At 39.2% G+C, this 17,545-nt stretch overlaps 1 protein-coding gene across 1 annotated transcript; it reads right to left on the bottom strand.

Moving 5' to 3' along the window:
* Positions 1 to 11,028: 11,028 nt before the first annotated feature.
* On the bottom strand, positions 11,029 to 14,563 carry LOC139137658 (sodium-dependent glucose transporter 1A-like). The gene is made up of 3 exons (XM_070705861.1): positions 14,403 to 14,563; positions 13,450 to 13,735; positions 11,029 to 12,631 (listed from the first exon to the last, which is right to left on the bottom strand). The coding sequence occupies exons 1-3, from the start codon at positions 14,496 to 14,498 to the stop codon at positions 12,528 to 12,530; spliced, it is 486 nt and encodes a 161-aa protein (XP_070561962.1). The 5' UTR covers positions 14,499 to 14,563; the 3' UTR covers positions 11,029 to 12,527.
* Positions 14,564 to 17,545: the final 2,982 nt, after the last annotated feature.

The raw sequence follows: 17,545 nt of genomic DNA, 5'->3' as shown, positions 1-17,545 counted from the left end.
GATTGTGACGAGGAAGCAAGACTGCAAGCTTGTGTTACCTCACTGGCCAACACAATCTGCCTGGCTGGCTTCTCGGTAAAGTCGTGGACAGTGCAAATGGAAAAAAAAACACTACGGAAAGAAAAAAAACACTACGGTGACAGAAGGGCTACGTTTATCACTGTCTGCGGCCGTACACGTAGTATAGTGGTAGACACCCGTCGTACTGACTAGCAGTGCTGTTTCGTTTATGAGTGATTTTTTTCCGTTTTCGCATTCTAGTAGCTAGCAAGCATACAAAAACTGTAGGAAATAACATCGACTGCAAAAAATCTCCGTGGATAAATACGGCTACTCTGTATCCCGCACACGAGTACGTGAATATAGATGCGGCTAGAATGATAGCCGGTAAACAGCTGCGCGTTGCGGCCATCCCTGCTAGCATTACCGTGCGTGCTCGAACTAGACTGGCACATTTTATAACTCATGTAACTAGCAAAAATTTTTTAAGTATTGATGGTCATAATGTGACATTAATTAAATACTTTATTTATATATAACATTAGTGACCCGAGATTATAGGAGTAAACTTTGAAAAAAATGAAAGATTAATCGTGTAACACCCGCGCCGTGTGAACTACAAGTGGTTTGGTCGCGGTGAACAGCGTGGAGTGTACGTAGCGTAACGGGTGTTCGTATACTCATAGACCCTCGAGATCTACGTATACAGCGATATGGTAACTGCATGCCAACATTCAACACTGCCGCAAATACATGTCCATGTCGCACGGTCATGAAAATTTCACCAAATGTTGATAATAGTTAAATGAATATTTTCTGAAATTTTCGGCTTGGCTTAAGACCTCTAAGGTCATTATCGAGCTGTTTTACGAAAAAGGTGAAGTTTACTTCCGCATTTGGCGGGTCGACCTCGCCACCCACTTTGTAGCGATTTAAATAAAATCTTCTCAACTTTTGTGAGTTTACCCAAGGAAAACAGATCATTAGTATGTATGCTACAACTGAAAGCAAAAATTATAGTTCTAGCTATTGTACGTTTTGCTGCACGTCGATATTTAAAGACCACCCTTTCGCCGTATTTTATCCCTCACTGCAGTGGCGGTCAGCGTAACGAAAACGAGGCTCTCTAACACGAACTTTTATGCAAATTTCATAGGCTCCTTTCAGACTGTGGTGGCATAATCCCTACATCATACGAAATAGCCATTGGTTTCCTGACTTTCTACTTCTCAGGCATATGTACCACGTCTATGGGGGCATAGACGCCGAGCGGAATAGGCCGACCACAGGTGACTGTGGTTAGTCTGACGTCTGTTCACAAAATCTGACGTGAATTTCAAACTTACCATTTTGCTAGTTACGGCAGCGCTCATTTTTCGTCGTTTAGGTGTTGACGATGCAAAGCCACATCCCTCCACACACCACTTCAGGTTTGTTTATCAAGCCTGGGAACTCCTACGCCGAACTAGGCAAGCCGTACCATGAAAACTGTGTCGATATTGAATGGCACAACGATTGTGACCAGTCTAAACCTTTTAGTTTTCGGGCAGATCGTCTATGTAGCCGACACGATACCGGCCTTTAAGTTTAACATCTATAGTGGTCTGTGATGGCAGGTGACCTGCCTGACCCAGTACTTGCGAGATCTTTGAGTTCGTCGCATCGCCCGCCCCATTTCTACCGTTGGCTGCGCTGCTCACGAAATTAGGTTATAGGCATGAGTGACATTATACATTAAATTATAAATAATTTGCATAAAAAACACCAAAAAACAAAAACCAAAAAACAAAAAAAACAAAAAAAAACAAAAGTATGGCCGCACTTCCTGCAAAGTATATTTACATGAATTATCACTCATAAATGTAGAGATTTAGCTTGTATTTATCGGAAAAAAATTAATTATTTGCCCAATAGGCTCGCATGTATTATGATTTCATATTTTAGGACAACGCACTATATCGGCCACATTTGCCTTCTGATAATTATGCAAAAAAATGGTGACCCTCCCCAAAATGAGTGAAATTTCATGAACCTACAAAAATGCTTTCGCAACGAAATTGTGACCCACCTGTAATTCTGTATAATCCCTTTGAGAGGGATTTCAAAATTATAGCAAGTCAGAAGAGGGGATTTGAATGCATTGTGAGATTGTTAGTCGGGGGCACTTGAAAAAATCTCAGAATTTGTTTTTGATTCTATCATCCCCCTTCAGAGGTGTTTGTGAATTCGAATGCAGCTTTACTCCAGGGTTTGGTGGGGTGGGGGTTAGGGGTTGGGGTTTCCATGAAATTTTTGTCGTCATAAAAGGGAGTTGGTCATTAATGTTTTTGATGAAATGGGGAGAAAGCTCACTTATTTTGACTGATCCACAGGAAGAAATTGCCAGCCCACCCCCTGCCATTATAACTGAACGCTCTCTAAGCATGGTTGTTTTTTGTCAACAGTTCGGGCGCAGTGATTGTATTGAATTTATCTCCAACTTTGAGCTACCTTCGAATTTGATTCTGTTTGCTCATGGAGTAATTTTTCCTGAATGTTTTCCCCAACCAAACATCTAGTGTCGACAATGAATAAAAAATGAAAAATCACTTATTTTTGAGTCCCTGTTATACATGCGAAAGAATTCTAAACATATTTATGAAATCGAGGTCAAGTGTTATTCTGGTCAAGTGACATTTTGGCATAAAACTTTGCTTACATTATCATCCCTTTCACCAAAAATCAGATCTTGAGCTCCATCGGCTAGCCTTTAATACATGTGTATTGTTAGTGAGGTACATGATCATGATGATGATGATGATGATGATATGAGAGTCAAAGGTCACTGGCAATCCCAACATTTCTGCTGATGTGCAACGTGCTCGGAAGGTTATATTTGATTGATCGATCGCCACTATTCACAGCAACTTAGGGAGTCTATGTGTATTATTTAATTATAACGGAAGATTCAGCCAACCAGTTGGATAACAGCTTTCGAGATGCTGCACATTAGCGCAAAAATTTAGTTGTGCATTTTCGTCCCATTCCAGTCATTGTTCAATACTGTATATAGGAAAAATATAGCGATAGCTTTGCTGCAGAGGTATAGGGCAGGTCAAAGATCATAGAAACTTTTAAAACTAATACTTTAAAATCTTCTCAAAATTGACAAGACATTGCTTACGACCTTGATATTTGCCATATAGTCTATAAGGAAGCCGAATCTGAGGGGGGGGGGTCCACTCAAAAAATCGAAAGCTACAAGGGGAGGGGGGGTTGCTCAAAAGTGGAGAACAAGAAAGAGGGGGGGGGGCTACTCAATTTTGTTGGTATGTACTGAAGCATTTAGTGGAGTTACGAATTAATACAACAATAAGAGTAAAGATGTGTATATTCATACCCGGTATTGTGTACACACACACACACACACACACACACATAATAATATATATATATATATATATATATATATATTATATATATATATATATATATATATATATATATCATAATACAGGTGGTTTCAAGTAGAAACAAAAATCTCATTACACTATGTGTTTCACGTTATTGTTATCTTCAGACGAGAATGATCAGCTATTCGACATGGCAAGCCTTATGTTAGAGGCTAGTACTGAGTACATTTTTCAGTATTTCCTGATTAAAGATTGATATACTTGCCTGATCATTAATGAGAAACGTCTGCTTTCTATATTCTACATTGTATAGGTTACCGATGGGGAAAATGTGTAAAGCAAGCTAATTCTGATTCTATAAAGTTTAAAACCAGTGGAATGCCTTGACAACAAACCCATCTTTTATTGCAGGAAAATAATAATAAATAATAAATGTGAATAAATGTATGTCTGTCGCTATTTTTTCGTTTTCAAAAAATGTAATTGAAATCAGTGAACTGGAATATAAGTTTTGGAATACTGTCTCAGATTTCTGTTCCTTTGAGTTTTTTATATGAAAAAAATCTGAAAAAAATACTCCCCAAGTGCCACCAAATAACACCATTTTAATCTCTATTTTTCAAAAGCTCCAATGGCGTCCCCCCTCCTGACCTCCCCCCCCGACCGCTTTTGCGGTCGCTTGTGGTGCTTTCGCACCACATCTTCCTCCTCTTGTAAACAAATCCTACAGACCTGTACATCAGCCCCTGTCACAGCAATAGAACCTATTTCCGACACAGACCTGATACCACAGGGTTTTAATCAGGGTCTGTATAGGGCCTGTCGCAGCAGCAATCATTTTACTTTATAGATATTTAACTTTCCCATTTTTTTTGTGTGTTGGGGGGGGGGGTCACTCAAAATTACTGTAGCAGAGAGGGGGGTTACTCAAACGCGTCATGGTTGGCAGGGGGGTTACTCGAAATTTTGGAGTTTCGAAAGCAATTCCTCCGACCCCCCAGGCCGTAAATAATGACGGCTCCCTAAAGTTGATATGCAGAATTTCGATTGATCAAAATTTAACTCTTTTGAAGGGCTACTATTAACGCACAGCGTCATTTAGAAAAAATTCGGCCGTTCCCCTTTAATTTCTCTCCGTCCCTTACTCACATACTGGCGCTGTAATAGACAAATGGGGAGTGGGTGGCGCGAGCAATAATAATAAAAATAAAAAATAACAATAATAATATTTATTCATTTATATTGCGCTTTTTTACAGTAATCTGATCAAAGACGCATTACAAAACATAAATGAAAAAAAAACCAAATTAACATAATTTGGCTTTATCATAAAGAAAAATATTTACGCGGTGTGAAAACAGGCTCATATTCAATGCAAATGCCTCACTGAATAAGTGAGCTTTGAGCTTTGATTTGAAGGCATTGACATCTGGACATTCTTTGATATCATAGGGTAAATGTTCCAAAAAGTTGGTGCAGAAACAGAAAATGCTCGATCACCACATGTCATTAAATTTGAACTCGGTAATGCTAACAAAGAATAACTAGATGCCTTAAACCTGGTCTAGCTGGTGAATATGGACATAACATGTCACTAATGTAGGCTGGAGCCTTGCCACAACGTGATTTGAACACAATGAAAAGATTTTTAAAAATAATGCGGCGCTTCATCTGTAACCAGTGCAATTTCATCAGATCTGGTGTAATGCGATCACGCTTTCTACTCAATCTTGCTGCTGCATTTTGTACCCTCTGTAGTTTTGAAAGCAAAACACCTGAAATACCATATAAGAGACTATTGCAATAGTCTAGCCTGGAAGTAACAAGGGCATTGACTAAAATTTCAGTGGTATCAACCCAAAGAAAATTTCTGATTTGCGAAATTCTATGAAGATGTAGAAAGAAGACTTACAAATTGAGGCAACATTACAATCCATACTCATCTGGTTATCAAACACAGCACCCGAATTCCGAACACTGTTACTAATTGGAACTAACGTTCCCCCAACACTAACTTCTGTCAGGTTGAATTTACTTAATTGCTGTGGTTTTCCAATTAGCATAATTTCAGTTTTGTCTGAGTTGAATTTCAACTTTGAATATCACAGATACAGGCCACAAGGGTCTCCCGTATACGTATAATCTCATCACAAAGTAAAGAGCTTGGTTCAAGAGATAAATACAACTGGGTATCATCTGCATAAAGATAACCCCGTAGGCCACAATTGTCTATAATCATAGAAATAGGGAAAATATACATACTAAAAAGAACAGGACCAAGAACCGACCCCTGAGGGACACCAAATTTCAAAAACCAATGGAAGTGTTGATTCTTAATTAGAACCCGCTGACTTGGATCAGAAAGATAGGACCTAAACTATGAAAGAACAGTTCCGGTCATTCCAAAACAAGTCTGTAACCCATCGAGTAAAATACAGATGTCAACAGTATCAAAAGCTGCACTCAAATCTAAAAGAACTAAAATAGAAATATTCTTTCCACCCATTGCCATCAGAAGATCATTTTGAACTCCAATCAGAGCAGTTTCTGTGCTGTGAAATTTCTTATATGCGGATTGGAACTTTACATCAAACGAATTCCTGTCAATATGATCGAGCAGTTGATTGGCCACCGCTCTTTCAATCAATTTAGAGACAAAACTCAGATTCGAAATTGGTCGGTAATTCTTAAAAATCAAATCAAGCCCTGGTTTCTTTAGCAAAAGGATCACCGAGGCCTCCTTAAATTTATTCGGAAAAAACCATTGGCAAGAGACGAATTTACAATACATGTAATACTTTCAGAAACTTCATCAAGGCAACGCTTCAGTACTTTAATCGGAAAAGAGGCTAAAAGACACGACTTAGTAGGATATTTCTTTATAGAAGCAACAATCTCACATGCAGACAAAGCGGCAAGATCTAAAAAGGAGTGTGTCACATTACTGTCGATATTTCCAATAAAATAACTGTTGAAAGTATTTGCCAGTTCCAAAGGTATATCATACTTTTCTGGATATGGTATGTCCTTCTTTTGATGAAGGATATTTTGAAAAATACGAAACAACTGTTTCTGATCTCCCTGGTTCTCCCTAACTAAACTTTTAAAATACTACTTCAACTTCTCATTGAAACGTACATAGAACCGACCGTCTTAGTCGGATTCATTTCATTCTATATATTTCAGTTTCTTTATTTCTTTACTAATACATGTATTTATTATTCAGTTTCATTATTTCTCCATTTGTTATTTTGGACTAGCGTCATTATTTTGGACCAGCAGTTATGGAGAAGAAGATTGTTACCCCAGAATAGCAATATTAGCCTCAAAATACAACTTTGCATATTTCATGACAATTTGAAGAAATCTGATCCCTGGTGACCTGTGCTCCAAATAATTAAGGAATCGGACTGGCCGTTGTGAGGAAGAAGCTTCCGATATAAAAGTTGATGGACGCCAGACAACGGACGGCGGACGACAGACGATAGATGACGGACGATAGGCGAAGGACGGCGGAAGACAGACGACGGACGGCGACCGCCGCCACACAGCTACATATTTTTAAAGATTCTTGCCGCTGACAGCGAAGCTAAAAAGCGGGAATGTTATTCAAATTAAGAACTTAAGTACCAAGAAATGTACTGATAATGCTTTCAGTTTACCTAATATAATGTACAGTCTACAACTCTTGGGGAGTACAAATCATAGTTGAAAACTATATCTCTCTCAAAAATGTGTGCAGTGCAATAATTTTACCTGTATTTCAAGAGCAACCCTTATACTTACTCCAGAACTTAGGAACTTCGATGTTTATAAAACTTCATAAATTTCTTGTGAGGATATTTTTTTGGATTTGCAGCATCGGAATTTTCCTATTGCTATGCAAGATTATTATGAAATGGCAGATCATTGTCATGACACTAGATTCAAACTTGGTGCAAATCTATCTTTAATACCTAGAATGCATACCTCTGTGGGTCAATTTGCAATTTCGTACATCATGGGTGCCAAGTTATGGAACAATTTACCGAATTTTGTTAAAATCAGTAATCAAGATAACAGTTCATAAAAACATTAAGACAGTGGTTGTTAAAAGACTAGTATATAGTGAGGCTGTTTAATACTGAACATTTCACTGAGTGCTACACAGTGGAACATGGAATGTAAGCATTGAAGAGGTAAGACCAGACTCGATTAGCATATAGCTGTTTTTATGGTTCCATAATGCCCTTTTCTTATTTTATTTTTTTGTAATACTGAACTTGTAAGTCAAAGATTTCAAAAAGGCAATAAATGAATGACTCAATCAATCAATCAATCAATCAATCATCAATCAATCAATCAATCAATCACGTTCACACGAGATTTGCGTGATGAATCACGCAAATTCGTGCCACACGTAGTTGGTATCCGAAACTTTCAAAGATTTAACAATCGCAAGTGAATTACAAATCTCGGTATATTATATTGCAGATGCTGCGATTATTGATTACCCAGTTTCTCGTTCATCATACTCAGTCTGTGGATAGTCAATAACGTGACAGAGTGAACTGAACGAATAAACTCGCATTGATCGATGGTTGGATGACCCCTCAGACTCAAGTAGACGTTCAGATTGTGGGGTAATCGCACAGGTTGTACGAGCCAGTGACTAACTCGAAAGCCAGGGCAAACTGTCAAATCACTTAGTCTAGTAGCCTACAGTACAAAATCAATCCGTAACATTATTCGGCCAACCTGAAATGAACAAGTGGAAGTCGAAATATTGGCAAATTTCATATTATTTCATCGGTTCACATGACTGTTTACTTTAAAGGTATACTGTCACCTGTTCCAATTTTGCCACAGTTACCATGGAAAGAGAAAATTCAACCAATCACAGATTTTAAGCGGGTGGCTGCTTTTCAAAAACAGCGCCCTCATATGGACATTTTTAATACCAAGGAACGCCCCTTTAACCATATATGGGCATATTTAGATTACAGGTGACTGTATACCTTTAAAATTGAATCAGTTTCGATTTTCTGAATTAAGAATAACACGTTCAGCGCTGTATCCTAATCCATGCTAGGGGCCCAAAACAGGTATCTCATGTGTTACATTCTGAAATTTGGGAAAATTTGGTGCAAATTTGTAGGAGCTGAAACGTTTTGATGTAGAGCTGTGAAAATTTGTGTATGTGTGACGTCACTGACCAATCGCGCGACAAACCTGCGTCTTTTGGAATTGTATGGTTCTGTAAATCTAAAGTACGCAAAGAAAACCATGAAAACTTTGCATTTTTATTGATTTTGGAAATTACCCTTAGCAACCGTTGCTTAGCAATTTGAATCCTTCGGTATGGCCTTAATGAAAGTATAGGGATTACAAATTGGGTAAAGTACCACATACAAGTAAGGTGTTGGTATTCCTTAGTACTCAGAACTATCGTAGTAAGAACAGTCAACTCTCGTGCTACGGTTAACAGCAAATTGAAATTAGCAATTGACACCACGTGATTCCATCTTAGGGAGCCGTCTTTTTTATGGGGGGGAGTCGTGGAAATCAGAGGTTAGTTTACGATACCAGTCCGGTGTTATGTCCATAGAGAGGATAGTACGATTGACAATCAGCGAACCTGCCGCGCCAACGTCATGAATAATTAACCTTGCAAACCTTGGCTCGAACATTGCAACGAGTTTGGAACTTTTCGGCTTGATTTCGCCCTTTATTTTTAGCACGGGTAGTTTTTAGATGTAGACGTTACGCACAATGTTCAGTGCGGCCGAGATGGTGACCGACACAAGTGGTCAGTACATTGAAAATTACTTATTTTGATGGATTTTCCTGGCCGGGTACGGCTCCTAGAAATCAGCGTTTGACCCTTGTAAATCTACAGTAAGTTATTTGTCGCCAAATATCGCCCATTTTTGGTCAAATTTCAATTTAACCTTGCCATCTGCAGTATGGAGAATTTTTCAAGCTTTGCAAAGATGGGTCAACTGTTTTAGTCGGTCATCGGAGCACGATGGAGCACGATTTTTTCGATCACCATGTGTTGCCCGGTACGATTGACCCTTCGCTCAGAAAAACGCGCGGCGGATCAATCGCCGAGAAGTTAACCAAAAGCTGGAAAAGAGAATGAAAAACGTCCAATAACTCTTTGTCGAATATGGCCAAGGGTTAAGAAACTCAGAAAACTATTCCTGATGAAATCTTACAATTTTTGACAGGGTAGAACGTCGCCAATCGACTGGAGCTAAGATACTTCCGGGTAGCCAACAGTCTCACTCGATCGGTGGATCTGTCAAGTCATATCGCGATCTGAACGAAGTGAACCAACGTAACCTTTGACACTTGTACATATACAGTACGTGATTGGTTCTTGCCTTAATTTCATTACATATACGGTACGCCATTGGCTCTTTCCTACTATCCTCTATATGGACATAACCCGGACTGGATACTGCTAGGGGTATCGGACACTACAAAAACGGATTTTGGGAGATGTATTTACATAAGCTTATTGTGTCAGAATGGCAATAACAACAAATTGAACTAAAGGTAAACACAACTTTGTACAAACGTAGTTTTAAAAGTTAGGACATGAGTACAACCTTAGCAGTTTACGATCTCTGTATTGACACAACTGTCATGGATTTCCGTAAGCTTATATAGGTGCAACTATTAAGTGTGTTAGACTAAGGTGCTTTTCAAGGAATTGTAATTGTCGCGCCATATAAAATGAACGGAGACTGTGAGAAAAAATCGCAGACACGGATTTGAACGGTATTTAAGGCTTGTCAATGCAGAAATTTCAACCGGAAATCGTGCAGCATGTCTGCTAAAGGGAGGAAAAATTGATTTTTGGAAGGTTCAGCAAAACACTTGTCACGTGACTATTATGCAAATAATAACTGTATACTGTGCACGGTCGGATTTCCCAATATCACGGCTTTCAGAAAATATATACTTTATTGGGGTTTGTGACTTCTATAACTGAGAAGAAAATAAAAATAAGGTATCTAGCTACCTTAAGGCTAGTTCAGATGCAGCCAACAAATGCTGTGCGAGCAAATTGCTGAACATTTGTGATCGAATTCTTGGTGGAAGGAAGGGTAAATTTATTCGTCGTTAACGGGAAAGGAAATTATTGTCAACTGCTAAGCGGGCAACTGAAGAGGCCCAGGTAGCGGGAAGAGGATATTTTTTGGTATGGATAAGTGAGGCGCGGAGCGGTCCTAGAAGGTAAGGCCGACAAATTCAATTTTCTTCAAAATACGTTTGAATGGCACAGTGAAATGTAAACAAATTTGGTTGCAAGTTTTCAAAATGGACTTGTAAACGTTGGCTGTGGTAGTCCCTGCTGATGCAATCAATTCCGTGGAACAAGTGATATCGGCATCGGCAACCAGTAGGGAGACTAATCGCCCTCTTGCGACAAGTTTGGCATTGCATGAAACAGGGCACACAGAGAAAGAGAAAATTACGTAAAGTCCTTCTTGAATTCCAGTCCGGACCAGAAATCGATCAAGCAATCGATCAATCATCATCATCATCATCATCATCATCATCATCATCATCATCATCATCATCATAAACAACAACAACAACAGCGACGACAACTACAACGATGCAGTCGAATGTACAGACTCAGTTGACGAGCAATACTCTGCAGTTTAACATTTGAGAGTAGAACAAGAAAGTGTTGTTGACAAACAAAATTAAACAAAAATAGAGAAAAAAAATCATTAAACGTTACAGCTATTGGCTTTCAAGATGAGTAAAGTACACATCATACCGCTAAAACAGTTATAGGGCTCTTGTAAATGCAAACATTAGCTATGATAAAAAAGTATGACTTAATTTTAAGACTGTTCCATAAAATTATGTTGATTCGTAAGAAACCTCTTTATATATGTAATGGTCGACCGACTCACCAAAACTACAAAATTTGGAAAAATTGTCCTGAGTGGATAGATTGGAAAAATCGATCTGATGTCAGTAAAGCACATAATGTACCTTCAGTTGAACCTGAGGGTTTCCTCTTATTTATTCACTTTTAAGTAAAATATTAACACATCACAGGTCCATTGTTCTGTTTTAAGCTGATAAGACGATACAATGATTCGTATGGTTTTAGAAATTCATCAAAACGAAGCACGCCCTAGTCCCTAGACATCATGTATTTCTTCACGAAAGTCGATACTTTCTCCAGCCACAATTTTATATATTTTTTCTGACTTGTTTTGCAATTTACCTATGTTTCGGCACTTTGATGCTATGATCTGTAGCAAGACAAACATTAGGAGAGATGCTACACTTAAAACTGAAAGAAAATACATCACAGATACAATTGAGTAGATAGTGATTATGATACCCATAATCCATGGGTAGAGTAAATAGGCAAGCGACAGCGCCACCAGGAACATTCCTGTGACTTTACCATTGATTCTGATATTTCTTTCAGCCCACGTGACTGCAGCTGGCCAAGCAGAACCCATCGATATCCCCATGAGAATAGACCCGCAGAACAGAGCAACTCCACTGCTGTTACCACGGAGTGATAACAACAGCGCCGCCAGGCAACACCCCGAGAGATCAATGATTAACATCGTTCGTGGATGAAGGACTCGGGAAATCAAAATGGCGACACCCCTCGACAAGACAAACCCACCCCAAAATGCTGTAGTCAGTAAGCTTGCGATCTGAGGGCTGAACTCAACGTCGCATTTTATCGCAAAAGTGTAGAGAAACCCGATGAAAATAGCTTCATTTCCGACGTACAACAATATGTAAACAAACAGAAGACAGAGTAATAAAATTCGAAAATGAAGAGTTTCGTTGGTGTCTGTGAAATGTTGTTTCGTTGCTGGATCTTTCTGGTCAGTACTTATCATAATAGGGTTGGCAAGTCGAGCATATAATCTAAAATACAAAAACGAAACCAGAATGAATATTCCTGACATGATGGAATAAGGAATCCAAATCAGTGATGTTGTATCATCAACTTGATCAGAATCAGAATGCACTGGTAGTGGGTGATATTCCGTTTGGTTCATAATCACATATCTTCAACGCTGTGGTTGAAAGTTCTGTTCATCATCGTTATGTTGCCGTCAGAGGAATCAGGTGTTGTCGTCAGAAATGGTCCAACTACCAGCGATACAACGAGCCGCCAGCTGCAACCAGCATGTTCCCTGCTTGGAGTACGGGACCTGCCTTCTTTCCCCACAGACCAAGTGATAGGAAGTTGTTTCCTTCAAAAAAATAACATCCACAGTTTTTTCGAATATTCAGACATTACACCTAGTAGAACAGATAGTGCAATTTGTAAATTACATGAGCTGAGAACAAAACAAGACATATTACTGCACTAGTTTCGGGTTTTTCATCTTTCTTACAAGCTCACCAAAACACAAAAGGCACTTGAACGGTGAGCTCTGTCAACCGTTAACAAGACTCCATTGGCCAACAATAACATTTACGTGGCTCACAATGCATAATTTCGGCATAGCCTATTAACACTTCATATTTCCCCTATTTCAAGATTGAGAATAGGAAAATTTGTTTATAATGTAAAACAGAAATAACGGCTAGACTTGGTTCAAGTCGGTGAATTAAACAGTTTCTCTCATGTCTCTTCTTGGTAGCCAAAGTCAGTTCCTGGCGATCGAACGCGTACCTTTGAGTCTGCGCATTGGTGAGTATGTTTCTGTCGGATTGTTACCTTTGAGTATGCGCATTGGTATGTTTCTGCCAGATTCTGATTCCAGGTAAAACTACCCTGTATCACGTTCACCCCGCTCAACGTGTTCACTATAATCGCTTTCACTCCACACACGCGTTTACAAATCACAGACTTGAACCAAGTCTACATATCGACATAATTGTTTTTGTATTATATAAGTTGCTCATTATGTTCTCATTACGTGAACAATAAAATTAATCGGAACTTTTCTAACTAGGGTCTTAAATTATTAAGTGACAAAGTTTCTTATATTTCACGATTTATTCATCAACGTCTTAATTTTTGCGCAATGGAAAATTATCCTACCCCGTCTACCCCGATCCTTACCTGTATCAACGTATCCCGTACACACTCCCCATATCGCCATCGTCGTCAACAGGAAGACATAATCCTGCACCCAAGGAATAATAGCACCGACGGCCCCTGCTCCGAAAAGAGCCGAAGCAAGCACGAAGTGGTTTTCAATTCGATCATAACAAAACCCGGATGCAAACGAACCGATGAGATGACCTATACTGCGTGCAGTGAGTGAGAGGGTGATCTCCTGTAAGGACACACCAACTTGTCGTTGAAGTTCCAGAAGACTTAATCCTGGTATGGAGATTCCTAAACCCTAGAAAGTAAGTCGGAAAATGACAATGAAGAAAAAGTAAAACCCAACTACAGTAAGTTGGAGTCTGAGAAGAGTATCTGCTGTTGTGACGTACGTTGTCCCAACATGTCCTTGTAGTTTTGGTAGTCTTGGCATTGAGATACCTTAATCCCTGTAAAACAAATAGGAAGACAACAAATAAAACGAGTTGGTTAAGTTTTGTTTTGTTTTTGACAGTACCGTTACATGTAAAATGCACACCGTTCTTGCAAACTCTCCTAAAACGGTAACAAGAGAAACTGATGATGAATTGTCTTGCCTTGTCATGCGAATGTGATGAGAATCTCACATGGTCTGCTTGGTAATTTTATACATTTTGCCAACTTCTGAATATTTTTTTATGTTTCTTCTGTCACGGTTATGTTGAATTGCCAAGTGTTCAACTTGTCGCAAGGGCCTGTGAGTGTAAAACAGCAAAAGTTTTTGTCGACAGCGGAATTCCAGTACGGACCAAAAAATGTATTTGTCATCTTACAAACAAATCGCAAGAGGGCGCGCCTACACAAGACCATCCTTGTACGACGGACTTTCCTGTCAAGTAGAGCCGCTGTCACTGCTCCAGGATACTTGAACTGAAATGATCTAAACATCACCGTCTATGTCTACATTTCACAACTTTACAACTTACCCAGCAGAGCGACGATAGTAAAATCGCCGCTGTTCTGGTTCGGCGAAGATAAGGCACAGGGGACTCATCGTTTTCCATATTCTTCTTTTCTCCCATGATAAACCCGTGGGAGATAAACTTCACCAAAAGTTAGTTACTGTTGTCGGAGCCCTTGACAATGAAAATAGAAGAATGACAATCATCATTGTATAGTTAAACAGAAGTAATTGAGTTTCAGCGATAATTCCACAAGGCGAGACTTAAATCTTAAACTGACAGTGTCTTTGTAATAACATGCATACACAGCTGCTGGCCGTGATAGATAATGTAAAATGTATTAGTGTATTGTCATGGTCTCTTCACCACATACACGAAGTATAATATTATCGAACAGATATGTTGCCGTCTATAGAGTAGGGCGACGTTTATACTTACCGCGTAAGTATGAACGTCGCTAGCCTAGATTGCTTTACCGTCCGCTTGCCTCCGTACTCCGTCCCCACTAGTGGGGACGGAGGTACGGAGGCAAGCGGACGGTAAAGCAATCTAGGCTAAAACGTCGCCGTACTCTACATCTGATTATTGATAGTATTCGGTGCTTGTCGCAGTTCGACCAAAACGTGGCCTCGTAAACGCTCTTTAAATTCGAACAAACTTAAGTATATTGAGGATAAAGAAGTAAAAACCGTGACGAGTTTTTTCTCTAAAGTTATAAGCATGTTTAATCCTCTTATCAATATTTTCTTTTGCATCTTCTTGTGAACTTAAACACAAAAGCAATAAAAACATCTACAACGTGGTCTGATTTATATGATGGGACAAAAGACTAAGGCTCTGCGTCGATTCTGCAAGACGTCGTGGCAGCTCTTCCGATCTGCCCGCCCCTCGACCGTAAATCGTTGTTTTGTCCTTTAAGGTAATATGCACCTCGAAAGTAAAAGACTTAAACTTTTGCTCTAACTTTCCTCAAGGAATCTTTCAATCATTCTCTTTCAAAATCAAGAATAAAAATAGGGGGTCACCGTGCAAATTTTGGTACCAGAGAAACAAATAACCCAAGATTTACTGATATTAGAAATTCAAAATGGCCGCCATCCCTGTGTTAACTCTATGGCGAAAAATAAAAATTTTCGAATTTCAAAAAACTAAGCCGGTGAAAAGTTTTCTTTCACCAAGAGCTTTAAAATGAACCCCCACATGTGGTATATCAGAAGAGAACTGTAAAAGTTTGAGAGTCCGAATGTCTGTCCCCGAGGTGCGTTCTACCTTAAACACATGTATCAAAGGCCAACGGCATCTTTATTACAATGGCTGTCTGCTTTACTCTTTTATAAACCTACCATATACTTCACGCTGAAATCATTATCCCTTTTATTATTCTCGACTTTGTGGACTTTTACCTCCCGACCAAGAGGCAGCGCCCCCCGTTTTAATCGTTTCTAAATGTCGATGCAGAACACAATCCTGCAGTCGATGAACCGTATCCTTAGATGAATAACATAAATTGTGCCGGTGTCCACATCTTGGCACGTGAATGAGAACGTGATCACTGATTGGAACTGAACAACTCGGAATCAGCCAGACAGTGAGAGGTATAAGGGACTGGTCAGTTTCTTCGGCCTGGGGGGGGGGCCGGTGGATTCATGGGGGGGGGGTCACCCTGTTTTTGACTTTGGTGATAGGGGGTCACCATGTTTTTGAAATGCCCAATAGGGGGGGTCAGTGTGTTTTTGAATTTCGACACAGGCTCATCATTGCCTAAAATGCATCGTGTCAGCCACAAATTTCATCATTCAGTTGCATTTTTCGGCGCGCCCTTCGGGCGCGTAACTTTAATAATCAGACATATTTTCAGCACACCCAACTTTAACATATCAGGCATATATATATCAGAGATATCTGTATGTTCAATATTTTTCAGCGTGCTCTTCGAGCACATTACTTTAATATATCAGACATTTTTCAGCATGCCCTTCCTGTGCATGACTTTAATATACAAGAAATATATATCAGAGGTATCAGGATGTTTCATATTTTTCTCCGCGCCCTTCGGGCGCCATACTTTAATAAATCAGAGATATATGCCAGAGATATCTTGATGTTTGCTAAGTGAAAGTGTACCATTATGAAATCTGCATTTTATATGAAAAGCATGACAAATTCCTGATACTTTTCTGTTCTCTGTATGAGAATTCAGTATGAGAAAGCAACATGCACAAATATTTCACAATATATATTTGATAAAGTGACTTATTTTAGAGATAGAAAAATGACAAGATATCTTTCCTTCTCATTGATGCAACTATTTTCCTTTGTGTCTCAGGTTTTCTGTAGAATGATGCTTTTTTATGACCACAATAACAGTTAAAAAGGCAGTTTTTGTCATTATTAGCCGTGCTTTTATGGTCTCAATGTTACAAGAAAAGGTCATCTCAGACACTGCACACATCAGATTTGGCTAAAATGCCTATCTATGGCTCCTCAGGAGATTTAATTGGATGGCTGGCAAGTCTTACTGCTTTTTCCTCTTTGATATTAATGATTGACATCCATTTCTGTTCAGGACATCTGGTTAAGCATAGAAAATGGGAAATACATTCACAACTCATTCAAAATGTACTGTATTCAAACTTCAAGATTGACACTTTGAAAAACCTATCTTACAACTGACATGTCAACAATTTTATTAAAACACAGAATGACTGTTAAAATATAAATGTATGTAAAATATAATTTATATATATATATATATATATATATATATATTTTTTTTTTATTTTTTTTGTCCAACTTTTGTTTTATAGTTGTCGCGTGCGGGGGGGGGGGGTCACCCTGTTTTTGAAATTTGGGATAGGGGGGGGTCACCCTGTTTTCAAAATTTGGAATAGGGGGGGTCAGCCACTTTTTGACGTCGGCAAAAATTAATCCACCGGCCCCCCCCCCCCCCAGGCCGGAGAAACTGACCAGTCCCTAATGAATATTTACACGGCATTCTTGGTGGTAGACGCGAACTGTCGGCGATAATACAATCGCATTTAGTAATCATCATTTGACATTATTCCTTTTGTCATTTTGGTCTTCGACGAGGAGAAAATGTCAGTTCCACAGACAAAGCTTCCGAGGTCGTTCGCCTTGAAAGTTCAACAACCTCTAAGCTTATAAGC

This window comes from Ptychodera flava, chromosome 7 (genome assembly GCF_041260155.1).
Source record: "Ptychodera flava strain L36383 chromosome 7, AS_Pfla_20210202, whole genome shotgun sequence".
Lineage (NCBI taxonomy): Eukaryota > Metazoa > Hemichordata > Enteropneusta > Ptychoderidae > Ptychodera > Ptychodera flava.
This window is presented reverse-complemented; position numbering and strand designations above follow the sequence as displayed.